General features: G+C 37.2%; 2 protein-coding genes across 4 annotated transcripts in view; one reads left to right on the top strand and one right to left on the bottom strand.

Moving 5' to 3' along the window:
- The window catches only part of LOC119838627 (protein deltex), a 7234-nt gene extending 2954 nt beyond the window's left edge, over positions 1-4280 (bottom strand). The window contains exons 1-5 of the mRNA XM_038364646.1: positions 4119-4280; positions 2416-2628; positions 1853-1989; positions 755-965; positions 317-538 (exon numbers count right to left, since the gene is read on the bottom strand). Of these exons, the coding sequence (XP_038220574.1) occupies positions 317-538; positions 755-965; positions 1853-1989; positions 2416-2614 (769 nt within the window). The 5' untranslated portion in view covers positions 2615-2628; positions 4119-4280. The remainder of the gene's footprint in view (positions 1-316; positions 539-754; positions 966-1852; positions 1990-2415; positions 2629-4118) is intronic.
- A 610-nt stretch (positions 4281-4890) lies between these two features.
- On the top strand, positions 4891-11347 carry LOC119838734 (double-stranded RNA-specific editase B2-like). Of its 3 annotated transcripts, XM_038364825.1 has the most exons (11): positions 5082-5100; positions 5259-5296; positions 5376-5454; positions 6655-6714; positions 7221-7308; positions 7839-7954; positions 8250-8352; positions 8685-8828; positions 9334-9470; positions 9937-10177; positions 11137-11347. In XM_038364825.1, the coding sequence occupies exons 5-11, from the start codon at positions 7239-7241 to the stop codon at positions 11214-11216; spliced, it is 891 nt and encodes a 296-aa protein (XP_038220753.1). In that variant the 5' UTR covers positions 5082-5100; positions 5259-5296; positions 5376-5454; positions 6655-6714; positions 7221-7238; the 3' UTR covers positions 11217-11347. The 3 variants fall into 3 exon arrangements, with proteins under 3 accessions (XP_038220751.1, XP_038220750.1, XP_038220753.1); XM_038364823.1 differs by lacking the exons at positions 5082-5100; positions 5376-5454 and adding an exon at positions 4891-4987; XM_038364822.1 differs by lacking the exon at positions 5376-5454 and having other exon boundaries at positions 4951-5100.
- Positions 11348-12344: the final 997 nt, after the last annotated feature.

The raw sequence follows: 12344 nt of genomic DNA, 5'->3' as shown, positions 1-12344 counted from the left end.
TATAATTTTTTAGTTTCTAGAGCTAAATTCTATAAGTAACTAGCTGTCGCCCGCAGCTTCGCTCGCGCGGTCGTAATTAATTTCCGTGGTACAAACTTTCATCCCCTATTTTATCCCCTTAAGGGTGGAATTTATCCACATCCCTACATCATAACATCTACCTGCATGTCAAATTTCAACTGGATCCGTCCAGTGGTTCGGGCTGTGCGTTGATAGACAACTATGTCAGTAATATAAAATTATTTTGATGATATTTTGTACAAAAATGTTATTTAATGCTAATCTGATAAAAAATAGAATAAGTTAAAATTCTCACTAAATATATTCAAATTGTGCAATATCTGTCTAGCTAGGCCCGGTTTCCTCTCCCTCGGCGACGCGCTCCTCGCCCCTCCCCTCGCCTCCCGCGCTACACCGGCCGGCGCGGACTTGGCTGATTTTGCCGACTGTACCGACTGCGCTGACTGTACTGATTGCACGGACTGCACCGAGTGCACGCTGGAGCCGGTGTGCTGCTGGGGTATGCGCGGTCTTCGGCCTGAGAAAACAAAAAATAAACGTTTATTTGTTGTTGTTACATTAAACTTTTGCCCTCGGCTTCGTCTCGTTCAATTCAGAGAAGTTTAATGGATGTTATTTAATGGATGTTATGAGGCATAATATAAACCTTCTTAAGATAAGACAAGAATGGATAAAAAACGACAGGACCATGATCCGGCAGAACGGGCATCACCAGCGGATTTAATGTTCTCACCATCAATTATCGGTCGGTCTGGCAGCACCGGCGGGATGGGGGGCGACCTGGTGAGCGGGTAGGGGGGGTGCGCCGCCCGCCGCAGCAGCCTCAACGCGGAGCCCGCTGGGGTGTGCCGCTGCGCTGTCATGCTGCACAGTGATGCTGACCAGCCCTCGAACGTCACGGCGTCTATACCCCGGTCCCATGCTTCCTCTAGATGGCATTGGATCTGGGGAAAAAGTAGAAATACCTTCATTTATGTTATACCGATTGCTTATAGCCATAAAAGAAGCTAAATAAATCATAACTAGCTGTGACCCGCGGTTGAAGCCGCGTAAGTCCGTATCCCGTAGGAATATCGGTATAAAAAGTACCTATGTGTTATTTCAGTTGTCCAGCTATCTACGAAGCAAAATAGTATTATTATTCAACAATAGATGTCAGGAAAAAAACACGAATAAAACACGAATATGACATTTTCTAAAAAAGATTCCTAGCTAGATCGATTTATCGCCCCCGAAACCCCCTATATACTGAATTTCATGAAAATCGTTGGGGCCGATTCCGAGATTCCAATTATATATATATATATATATATATATATATATATATATATATACAAGAATTGCTAGTTTAAAGGTATAAGATATATATATATACGTGTGACGTTGTTTGTCCGCAATGGACTCCTAAACTACTACAAACTACTACACCATCCTACTCAAAATTGGCACACCATGTGCTGTTTGATCCATCTTAAAAGATTGGATAGTTTAGTTTTAGATATGTTATATATCAGCTAGAATTGTATATTTTAGGAAGACTGTAGATATCACATAAATAATTTTCAATTCATTATAAGAATATTTTTCAAACTTTTGGATGACGTAAATTAATTTTTAAAATTTGGATCTTTCACCCAGTTTGACGCTAACCAATGAAAGATTGTTAAAAATAATTGCCGTGTTTGTCATATCAATCACTGTCATTAAAATTTCTATAAATGTTAAAAAGAAATAAAAACCAATTCCAGACCCCTAACCATCCATCCAACCATCAAGACATATAAAATACCACAACTCGGATGAAATGAAACATTTTAAAAACAGAACTCACCTCCATCGGCAGAGGATCATACCGCAGCTCCGCAGCCCTGGGCGGGTCGGCCAGCCGCGCCCACTCCCAGCGCACGCCGCGCCCGCCCGGCGACTGCACGCTGTAGCACGAGCGGCGCACGCGGCATTCGGATACTCCTAGAATTTCATAAATATACACATTTTAAATCGAAAATTGTATATTTGAAAATATATTAATAAAGAGAGGTAGATAATGCATTAGCTCCAACCAATTGTTGAGGACAAACTAAGGCAATTGTTGCACTTTGATTTAGTCGTTCTTTCTATCTTATACATTCCGTATTATCTATTGTTATCACAGTTTTAATTATAATAACAACATATAACATAAAAACTCTACACTTGACCAAGCTTATGCAAATAATACAAAAAGAAATACACTATATTTTGGAATCATGTAATTATTATTTTAATTGAGGAATGGACCTAAATCTCCTCTGGCACAATAAGACAGGTCAAAGAAGAGAAGCAAAATCATAAAAAAGTTAATATCTAGCTTCTTCAGTTTTACCAGAAACCTTCCCAAAAATGAAATTAACAAACCTGATGTCTCGGAGCACTGTGTCAATGTCCGCAAATTCACATAGTGTCCTTTCAACGCCGGTTCAGCATCAGCCAGCACTACCCTCGTGAGTTTCTTAGCATGTGCTCGCTCCAGCGTCCTCGCCACGCCAGGAGAATGCGGCAGCCACTGCCCGTCGTGCTGCCACTCCCACACCACCACACAGTGCACGGAAGACATCACCGTTGCATCCTCTGTGATAGAAATAAATTTAAATTATTATTTTATTTGTTATAACCATTTCAAAAGTTTTGCCAATGATTTATTGAAGAATTAAGATGTATGCACAAATAAGTATGTCACAACACTAACAATACAAGCAATATATAAAATTCAACCGTTTTTTATATTGATTAGAACAATACACCCACTACCACACATATATAAACTTCCTTACTGGCTGTATCACAGTACAGCTGCATCACTCACATGATACCCGGATAAAAAGTAACCTTTATGCTAATCCCGATGATATGACAAGCTGTTCTCACATGAGTAGCAAACATTAGTACATCCATCCATCTCATACTTACAAACTATTGTGTATACAATTTTAGTAGGATTCGACCCCTTTAGGTTTATATATGTTAGAATAATAGAGGGTCTATTTATCTTTCAATAGAGAACTAGATGACCCAAGCATCAACTGCTTAAAAGGAATAATTTTCTCTCAGTTGCATCATTTTTAATTGCAGTTGCTCCTGTCGATCACAGCTGAATGTTATATATCACATATCTCAATAAATTGACTATCTAATACTAAAATATTTTTTCAAGTAGAAATAGAAGGTCTTGAGAATAATGTGAACAAACACACAAACCCTTCAGCTTAATAATATTAATAATTTAGACATAGATTTATAATTAAGTGGTGCACTGAAAGACTGTCCTCTTATAAAAATTCTACATAGACAAGGTCTGTAATAAGAAAGAATTGTATTTTATACTACCATTCCACCCCGGCTTCACATGTATTTCCTTTATATCTCACCATAATAACTTTCCATGAGTCTTAACAAAAATGTTTAAAAAATTGTGTAGTTGATCCGTTCCCTGAGTTTAATGGATACAATTTGTATATATCTATCTCTGGATAAATAAATTGAATGAATGGTCTTAGTAATAATATTTCAAAACACATTTCCTGTGATTATACAAAATAATTTAAATTATTCATTTTCATAGGAAGTATTGTATTTAATCTTATTTAACAGGATATAGATTTTGATAAGGAAATTGTGTTTTGTTCAAAAAATTATTAAATGTGTTTCATGTCCTTAATGTAGGAAACTGAACTGACTTGGTTAATAAACCTACTTTATATACAGAAGATTTTTTTCTTTTAAGACATTTTAATAACAAGCTACATCCCTCATAAAACTATGTGGACAACTGAATCATCAGTTTAGAAGAATGAAGAAACAGTATTGAAGATTATTAACGTCTTGCTTTTCTTAGTATACCACAATATGCTACAAAAAACAACATAGCATCATTAAATAAGTTACTACATAAGCAGCTACTCACTTTATTTTAGTGTCGAAATGAAAAAGAAGTTAGTTACTTGAAAATAAACATATTATTAACTAAATAGAATGCTTCGTGAGAGATGAATTGATTGAATTTAATAAATTTCAATACCAGACACTAATAAACAACAATTACCTATGTAGTTGTGACTTACCATCTTGTATTAATGGAACTGTAGACTTGACTAAATATACTAAAAAAAGCTTATCAATATAATACCCCTTTTTTATAACATTGGTACACTTTATATTCAAGTTCTATTTACTTTAACTCAATGTTTAACGTTAAAACAAACTACAATAACTAGAATTACAATCACAAATTCACAAACTTGAATGTTGAATGTTGATAGTTGTTACCACAGATAAAGAACTAGTTGATACTTGATACATCAGATAATATGAATAATATAATTCAATAACTGACAATCACAGAGTAAGTAATATTTTTATTTTGATCTTATGTTCACAGATCATGTAAGTTCTGAGGTACCTATCTACCATTTTTTTTAATACTCATTAATAAAAATAATTCTTTTACATAAATTTAAGAACTTTATCCCAGTAACAAACTAGTTCCCATGATACAGGAAATCCTAGTGTTGAAGACAAACTTTGACATTTGTAAAAAATTTTAATACATGAGCGCAAAAATTGCTTAAATCTGCACATATTAAGTGAGTGGTCACATTTTTATATTAGGGATTCTAAGAAACTCGTTCGAAATCCACAATCTACATGAGCAAACCTTTGCTTTTACTTTTTCAAGTAATTTAACTGAATGGGTCTTCTTTCACAAAAAATTGTCGTTGATGAAAAAGTAAAATACGCAATGGCTATAAAGGGCTTATTTCTTATTTAGTCTATGTATGCACATAGATTATACACTTACAAAACTGATGTATGCATGTGTTACTTTGTGTATATGTCGGGTGTATTGAATGCAAATGTTGACAGTTTTTATTACGCAGCACTTTAGTAATCTGTGGTTGTTCTTATAACCAATTTGACGCTGATTCCTTTGGTAAATAAATTCGATACAAAATAATTTTTAAATCTTGTTGCAGTTTTGCTTGTTCTGACTTTTAAATAAACATAAAAAATCATTGTAAATCTTGAAATTCGCACAAATGTCGAGTACGTATAAATGTAATCTAATATTCTATCTAATATTAATTTCTTTAAATAAATAAATAAATCTTTATTTACATAATAACGTCACATGTGTAAGAATATAAATTTAATTAATAAGTGTTATTGTAATAAAATATAAGAGTTATAATTTTTATTTGCAGATAAAGCTTTAAGAATGGCGAAACAGCGTCCTGTCCAGGTATTTATTGTTTCTCTATCCTAAGTAAATTATTTATTTGTTTTTGAATGTATATAATTTATTTTAATTTTATGTGCAGCATAGGGCAGAACCTTCCGTGCTGGGCCATCTAAGTCATCAGTCACCCTGCAACAGTATAGTTGCTCTGGCATTTAAACGTAATACACTGATTACAATTAAACCACATTTAGTTGTTGTTTGAAATATATATTTAAGCAGTTTTGTGAAATTAAATAAAAATCAAGTTCAGTTCGTCGTATCGCGAGTCGAACTCGCGACACGACGAATTCTGAGGTTTCCATCAATATTCATATAAACAACTGCACAAATACATGGTCACCCATCCAATCGGTAACCATGCCAAACATTGTATAACTTCAATTTTGTATTATTCATTCAAAGCGACAGCAGAAATGTAACATCATTTCTGAAAATCTAATATGAAAAGCTTTACATCTGAAATGGACAATCTGAGCCTTGTTAAATTCGTTAAATTAATTGTATCCAATGAATTCTTTGTGCAAAAACATCATTTCAAAGTGGCAACACAACCATAAATTATTATAAATGCACAGACACGGATCTCTTGCAGGGTGATTGTCGACAGAGATCCAATTTTGTACATAAGACATGATATCTTATGTGCTTAAGAGGTCCTCACCAATTAGTTTAAGCTGCCCGAGTCTCTAGGATGTGATAGCTCACTGGTATTGTAACATTGTTTCACATTCAGTTGTCCCGAAAAGCAGACACTAAAAACAACTTTTTAACCGTAAAGTAACTTGATAATCGTTGAATTAATTAAATCAGCTGGTGTTGAAGACAATTTCTCTAGTCTCTTCATAGATATTTTATACTTTATTCAGATTCATTATACATTCCTTTGCTCCATGAATTGTGGTTTTTACATTATATTCATGAAATGCTAATTGTGAGGAAGTTGGTGCAATATCACTGAGTGTATGACATTCTAGACACATGGTTTATGGTTTGTGCATCAACCCTGATAGACAATACTGCCCAATCCGTTTTCATTTATAATTTCCCACATTATTATGTTATTACAGTGTATATTCCTATATATGTCTGATGATTTTCCTTTAAAGTGTCTGCATAGTCATTTAAGTATTTTCCCATTTCAAGAGAAAATCAGCGATGCTGTGACCATTTTGTTTTCCATTCCAATTGCCAAAAATTATGTTTTCCCCTGGCTGAAGACCTCCATATTGGCTTATTTTGCTTCAATATTACCACATTTATGTGAAAATCCCTTCAAAGACATTTTCATAGAGTATCAACAGTTGTCCCTTGTCTAATCTGTGGTATGATGCACTTGACCAATGGCTGACTCACGCCAGTTCGTGTCGCACGGCGTGCAGAACCAGCAGGCGTCGGAGCAGTATACGCCGGAGCAGCCTGTGAGTATGATGTAGTTAGTTTGTGTGTGAGATTGAGACAGTATGATCGGTAGAGCATTAAAACATTACTAGTACATAACTAGCTCCACGCCCCGGCTCCGCCCGGGTAGTCATTTATCATAATTGAAATATATAATAAAAACTTTCCTTTCATTTAAGTCGGATGAATATAATTGAGTAGTTTAGGAGTCCATCGCGGAAAAACAATGTGATACATAATCTATATTAAGATATAACTTTGTTTCTATTTGGGCAACACATATTCTGTAATGAAAACAGTAGGTAGAAACAGTATTTTTTTTTCTAGAACTGTGCGTAAGAAAATTCCAGTAGTTCTTAAGATGTGTGCTCAAATGAACAACCAAACTTCAACAAAGTTGCTTGTCTCGTTCGAGAGATTTATGCTTATATTAGTTAGTTTGGTGATTTAAAAATATTTTTTTTAAGTATTAAGAAAAACAGTTTATCATGTGAACAAGTATATTAAGTTAACTCTTCTTTGAAAGACGGGGCTAAATGATAGTATGGAGGAAGACCATGACATGAATGAGGTGTCGGAACAAAAGCCTTCCTGGATGAAGAAAATGCAAGGAGGTAAATATTACATTATTCTTACAATATAAAAAAATGAAATTTACAGAAATCTTAAATGCATCAGCAAAATCAATTAATATAATAAGATTGCTGGTTCGGAGTAGTTTAATAGATGTTATTATACATTTAAACCTTCCTCTTAATTCTTGAATCACTTTAGTTGTTAAAAAAACCCCATCAAAATCTGTTGTATAGTTTTAAAGATTTAAGCATACATAGAGACAGAGCTGAAGAGAGAGAAGCTACTTTGTTTTATACTATGTAGTGATTTGGGTTGCCTGTTAGAGATCGTTGTAGCGGCGGTTCAGCCCTTTGGGATGCCCACTATTGGACATAAGCCTCCCTCAAAGATTTCCAAAACAACCAATCACCAGCGGCCACTTTAATCAGGTTGTTCCATCCATCCATCTTATTGAAGACCATTCCAGTTGTATTGGAACATAATCTTTAATTGATATTTCCAATATAATTACAATATAATATTAATTGATATTTATAATAATATTTATAACATTTTCACCACATTTCAGTTAAAAGAATCTCTAACAAAGAGCGGCGCCGTCGACAGAACCAGAACCTGAGGAAACTTCTCACGCCCAAGAGCGCCCTGATGGTGCTCAACGAGATAATGCCTGGGGAACAGTTGGTGGGTAGTTACAGCTCGAGACACCATCTTCACAACTATGTAGTAACGATATTATTGCATAATATGTTGCAGTCAAGTGTTTTCTGCTTGAAAGCCCTTTTCCCCAGTCAGAACTGGTTGTACCAATGGTTATAACTAGTTTTAACTAGGGAAAACGCATAACTAAAAACTGATTTTGACATATAAGTAATGTAAGCTTTATCAATGATCATTTGAATGCTGACCCCAATTCGTGCCGAAGCGTGCTCGACTTCCAAATGTATACAGTATAGAGTACTGGTTTTATAATCTTCAGGTGTTCAAAGTGGAGCCGGTGCAAGATAAGCAATTTTACAAATCAACAGACACGTGCTTCTGTGCTGAGGTCACGGTAGAGGGCAAGACCTTCAAGGGGGTTGGTGAGTTGTATCCCTATATTTAAGTCTTGATTTGTTTTCCAGATTCTCTTATCACAGACCCATGATGTGTTGCACATTCAGATACACTATATATTTCAATTTGTCTGTATTTTTTTTTTTTTGTTACTCGATAACTGGCTATTCAATCGATTGAAGTGGTTCCTTTGTGTTTTTTGTCATATGATCGCATTTTATTTTAACATGGAGTCGTGGTCCCCCCCCACCCCCACACACACACAAATAGTACGTCGTTAATAACTATGTCTCTATTGATTGCAATTTTTTCAAATTTTTCAAATTTTGTATAATAATTTGTTATGTCACGTCTGCAGGTGAGACGAAGGCGAACGCGCGGCACGCGGCGGCCGAGCTGGCCATCCGCGAGCTGATCATCAGCCGCCTCAGCCGCCTGCAGGACCAGCAGGCCGCGTCCAACGCTGCCGCCACCGCCGCCAACGCCGCCGCCGACGCGACGGGTGTGTACCAATGTGTCCCGTTGTGGCCCATTGTAACCTAATGTGCCCCATTGTGTCCTTATAGGTCACAATCGCTGCTATACAACAAAGATTTATGAGCGAACTGGGCTAGTCCCGTCTTTTGTCTTACACTATCTCCCCTCACTTGACTGTGTTTCGTTCGGTGAGTTGGGGAGCCGGTGGCCCGCATCCTTTTCTTTACCCTTCTCAGTCCTTTCCTATATTCCTCTCGTCAATCCTTCCTTTATCCCTTTCCAATTTGAAGTCAACAATCCATTTGAAGAGACGTAAGGTCGATTACCTTACGCCTCTTCAAATGTTGATGAGCGGTGGTAGCGCTTACTATCAGGCGACACACCAGCTGCATTGCCGACTATAGCATATAAATAAAAATTGTAATATAAAAAAAATATAATTATGAAATGCAATGAATAGTGGTTAGATAGAGGAGGGCTAGCGTGGCACGACATAAGCAAATGGCCTGTATATACAAGGTGTCCCGCAGGCGAGGAGGGCATGGAGTGCGCGGAGGAGGAGCCGATGCCGATGATCCAGCTGGCGTCGTTCGCGCTGCACAAGCTGTTCAGCGAGTGGGAGGGCACCGGCCTGCGCGTGCCGCACTTCCGGCCCAGCGCCGCCTCCGTGAGTGCACTGAGCGCACACTGTGTTTTTTTGAATCCTTACTTTTTTATCTTTGACTTAAAGTTGAAAAGTATATATATATATATATAATTTTTGCGTTTGTCACATGAGAAGTTCTGATAATTCTATTGAATGAAACGATTGTTATAACTGACAATCGTTTCATTCAATATTCCGTAGGAATATCGGGATAAAGATTTACCTATATATGATTCCAGTTGTCCAGCTGTCTACGTAGCAAATTTCATTGCAATCGGTTCAGCAGTCTCTGCGTGAAAGGGCAACAAACACACAAACATCCTTACAAACTTCCACATTTATAATATTAGTAGGAAGGATGTCTGAGAATCGGTTAACATCTATTCTTTATACACCAAAATAATAAGAGTAAGGCAGTCTAGCGTTTGCCGGGTCAGCTGGTAATATATATACATGCGTCACCCGGTACCCACGTCACACGTTACAGGTGTCGTCGGAGGCGGAGTGCGGGTCGGCGAGCGGGGGCGCGGCGGGGGCGAGGGGCGCGAAGGCGGCGAAGCAGCGCAGCGAGGTGCCGAGCGGCGCGGGCGCGATGCACCCGTGCATGCTGCTCACGTACATGCGCCCGCGCACGCTGTACCGCGTGCTCGCCTGCACGGGCGACCGCCCGCAGAACTACGAGTACAAGATGGCGATCGACGTGGACGGCGCCACCTTCGTGGGCACCGGTGGGCGATAGGAGATCATTATTAGCGATATTTTCTTTTTTTTTCTTATGTCACAGTCGGCAATAGAGCTGGTGGGTCGCCTGATGGTAAGCGCTACCACCGCCCATGAATATTTAGAGAGGAGTAAGGTCGATTGAAGACTTTACGCCTCTCCAAATGGATTGCCGACTGCAAATTGGAAAAGGATTAGGAAATAATTGAAGAGAGGAATAAGGGAAAGGTCTGGGTAGGGTAAAGAAGAGGATACGCGCCTCCGGCTCTACCAATGAACAAATGAAACACAGCAGAATGCTATTTCACGCCGGTCTTCTGTGGGGGTGTGGTACTTCCCCGGTGCGAGCTGGCCCAATTCGTACCCATATTAGTGATATATCACGCTGAATGTAACCTGCGATTACTATTTTTATAAAAGCTCTGACGTTTTCCCGCAAAGTCAATGAAAAACCCGAGTACTTCCCGCGCCTGTTGGATTCCCGGGTTAAAACCTATGCTATCCATTCTCAGATCTCAAGCTATCTTAGTACCAAATTTCATCACTATCCGTTTAGTAGTAACAGACATAGGGTATGCTGTGCAGGGTATGCTATCAACTAGCATTGGGTGATAGGATACTTTTTGTCCCGATTTAAATGCTCCCTTGGAAACAAAAATATTTTTATATCTGGGCGGAGCCGGCACGAGGGTCTAGTAACAAATAATTTTATAACCCCACAATCCTTTGCATTATGAATGTTTGTAAGGATGTGTGTGTTTTTGTTGCTCTTTCACGCAAAAACTACTGATCCGATTCCAATGAAATTTGGTACGTAGACAGTTGGACAACTGATATAACATAAAGGCTACTTTTTATCCCGATATTCCTACGGGATACAGACTTACACGGAGAAACCATGGGGCGCAGCTAGTATATAATAATGAAATAAATCATCATTATCAGTAATTTGAAGATAATGTTTCAGGTAAAAACAAGAAGGAGGCAAGGAAGCAAGCCGCCATCGCCGCTTGCACCTCGCTCTTCGGTGTCACGTTCGATCAGTAGATGTTAATTGTTGTATATCCTAAGGTTTTATTATAATCTAGATGTATTTAGGACCTAAATAAGTTCAATTTTATTCATGACTTATCGACATATGAAGTTACGCCTCGCTTTTTGACGATGGTACGATGAAATATAATAAATCATAATTATTTAAATATATAATAATTTTTTGATGGATTTGTGTTTTATTTTATAGTATCGTAATCAGAAGTATTTTTCGATGCTCGATGTAGTGGGTGGATCAAATAGCTGTTATTAATGTTATAACAGAATATCTTGAAACTAAAAACTTCCAGTAAAAATAAATATACGTAATTATTATCTTAATTAAATACAACACAATAATATTTTACTAGCGGGTCCGCCCCGGCTTCACCCGTGGTACACATATAGCCTATAGCCTTCCTCAATAAATGGGCCGTCTAACACTGAAAGTATTTTTCAAATTGGACCAATAGTTCCTGAGATTAGTAGGTTCAAACAAACAAACAAACTGTTCAACTTCATAGTATTAGTATAGATTATATAAAGATACACTCAACCGCCAAACTGTACTGTATCACGCCGGATCCTCGGTCCATTCAAAGGAAACATATTTATCGGTTATCACACACGCTTTAGCGTTCTTAATATTGGATAAGGACAAGACAACAAATTAAATCAGAGAAATACTTTCATAATCCGGTTTATTAACATTGTCTCACATTGGAATCAACTGTAGGCCTATCATGAAAACAATATAACTAAACGCTTCATCGATATTGCCTGATATTTAAAATAATAACATTGAACAAAATTATATTTACAAATAAACGTACACACATATTGCACTTAAATTATATTAGTAAATTTCTTTACAGTCATGTTTATAATAAAATATAAAATCCCAACATCAATTGGCACAGTTTACCATTCTCTTTGACGCTGACCTACAAACAAACTAATTTCAATCAGTTCGCACGGGATCGGTATAGAAAATGAAACGGTGATCTAGCAACAACAAATATAATAAATACCATTTAACGAATACTACAAAAAGCTACGATATTTGAAAATAGAAAGTGGACATTTATTTAACATAATATTAACTCCTATGTGATGATTAGATCTTTGCGCTTGCGTGGTGGG

This window comes from Zerene cesonia, unplaced genomic scaffold (genome assembly GCF_012273895.1).
Source record: "Zerene cesonia ecotype Mississippi unplaced genomic scaffold, Zerene_cesonia_1.1 Zces_u004, whole genome shotgun sequence".
Taxonomy (NCBI): Eukaryota; Metazoa; Arthropoda; class Insecta; order Lepidoptera; family Pieridae; genus Zerene; species Zerene cesonia.
The sequence above is the reverse complement of the archived record's forward strand: the minus strand, read 5'-3'. Positions and strand labels throughout refer to the sequence as shown.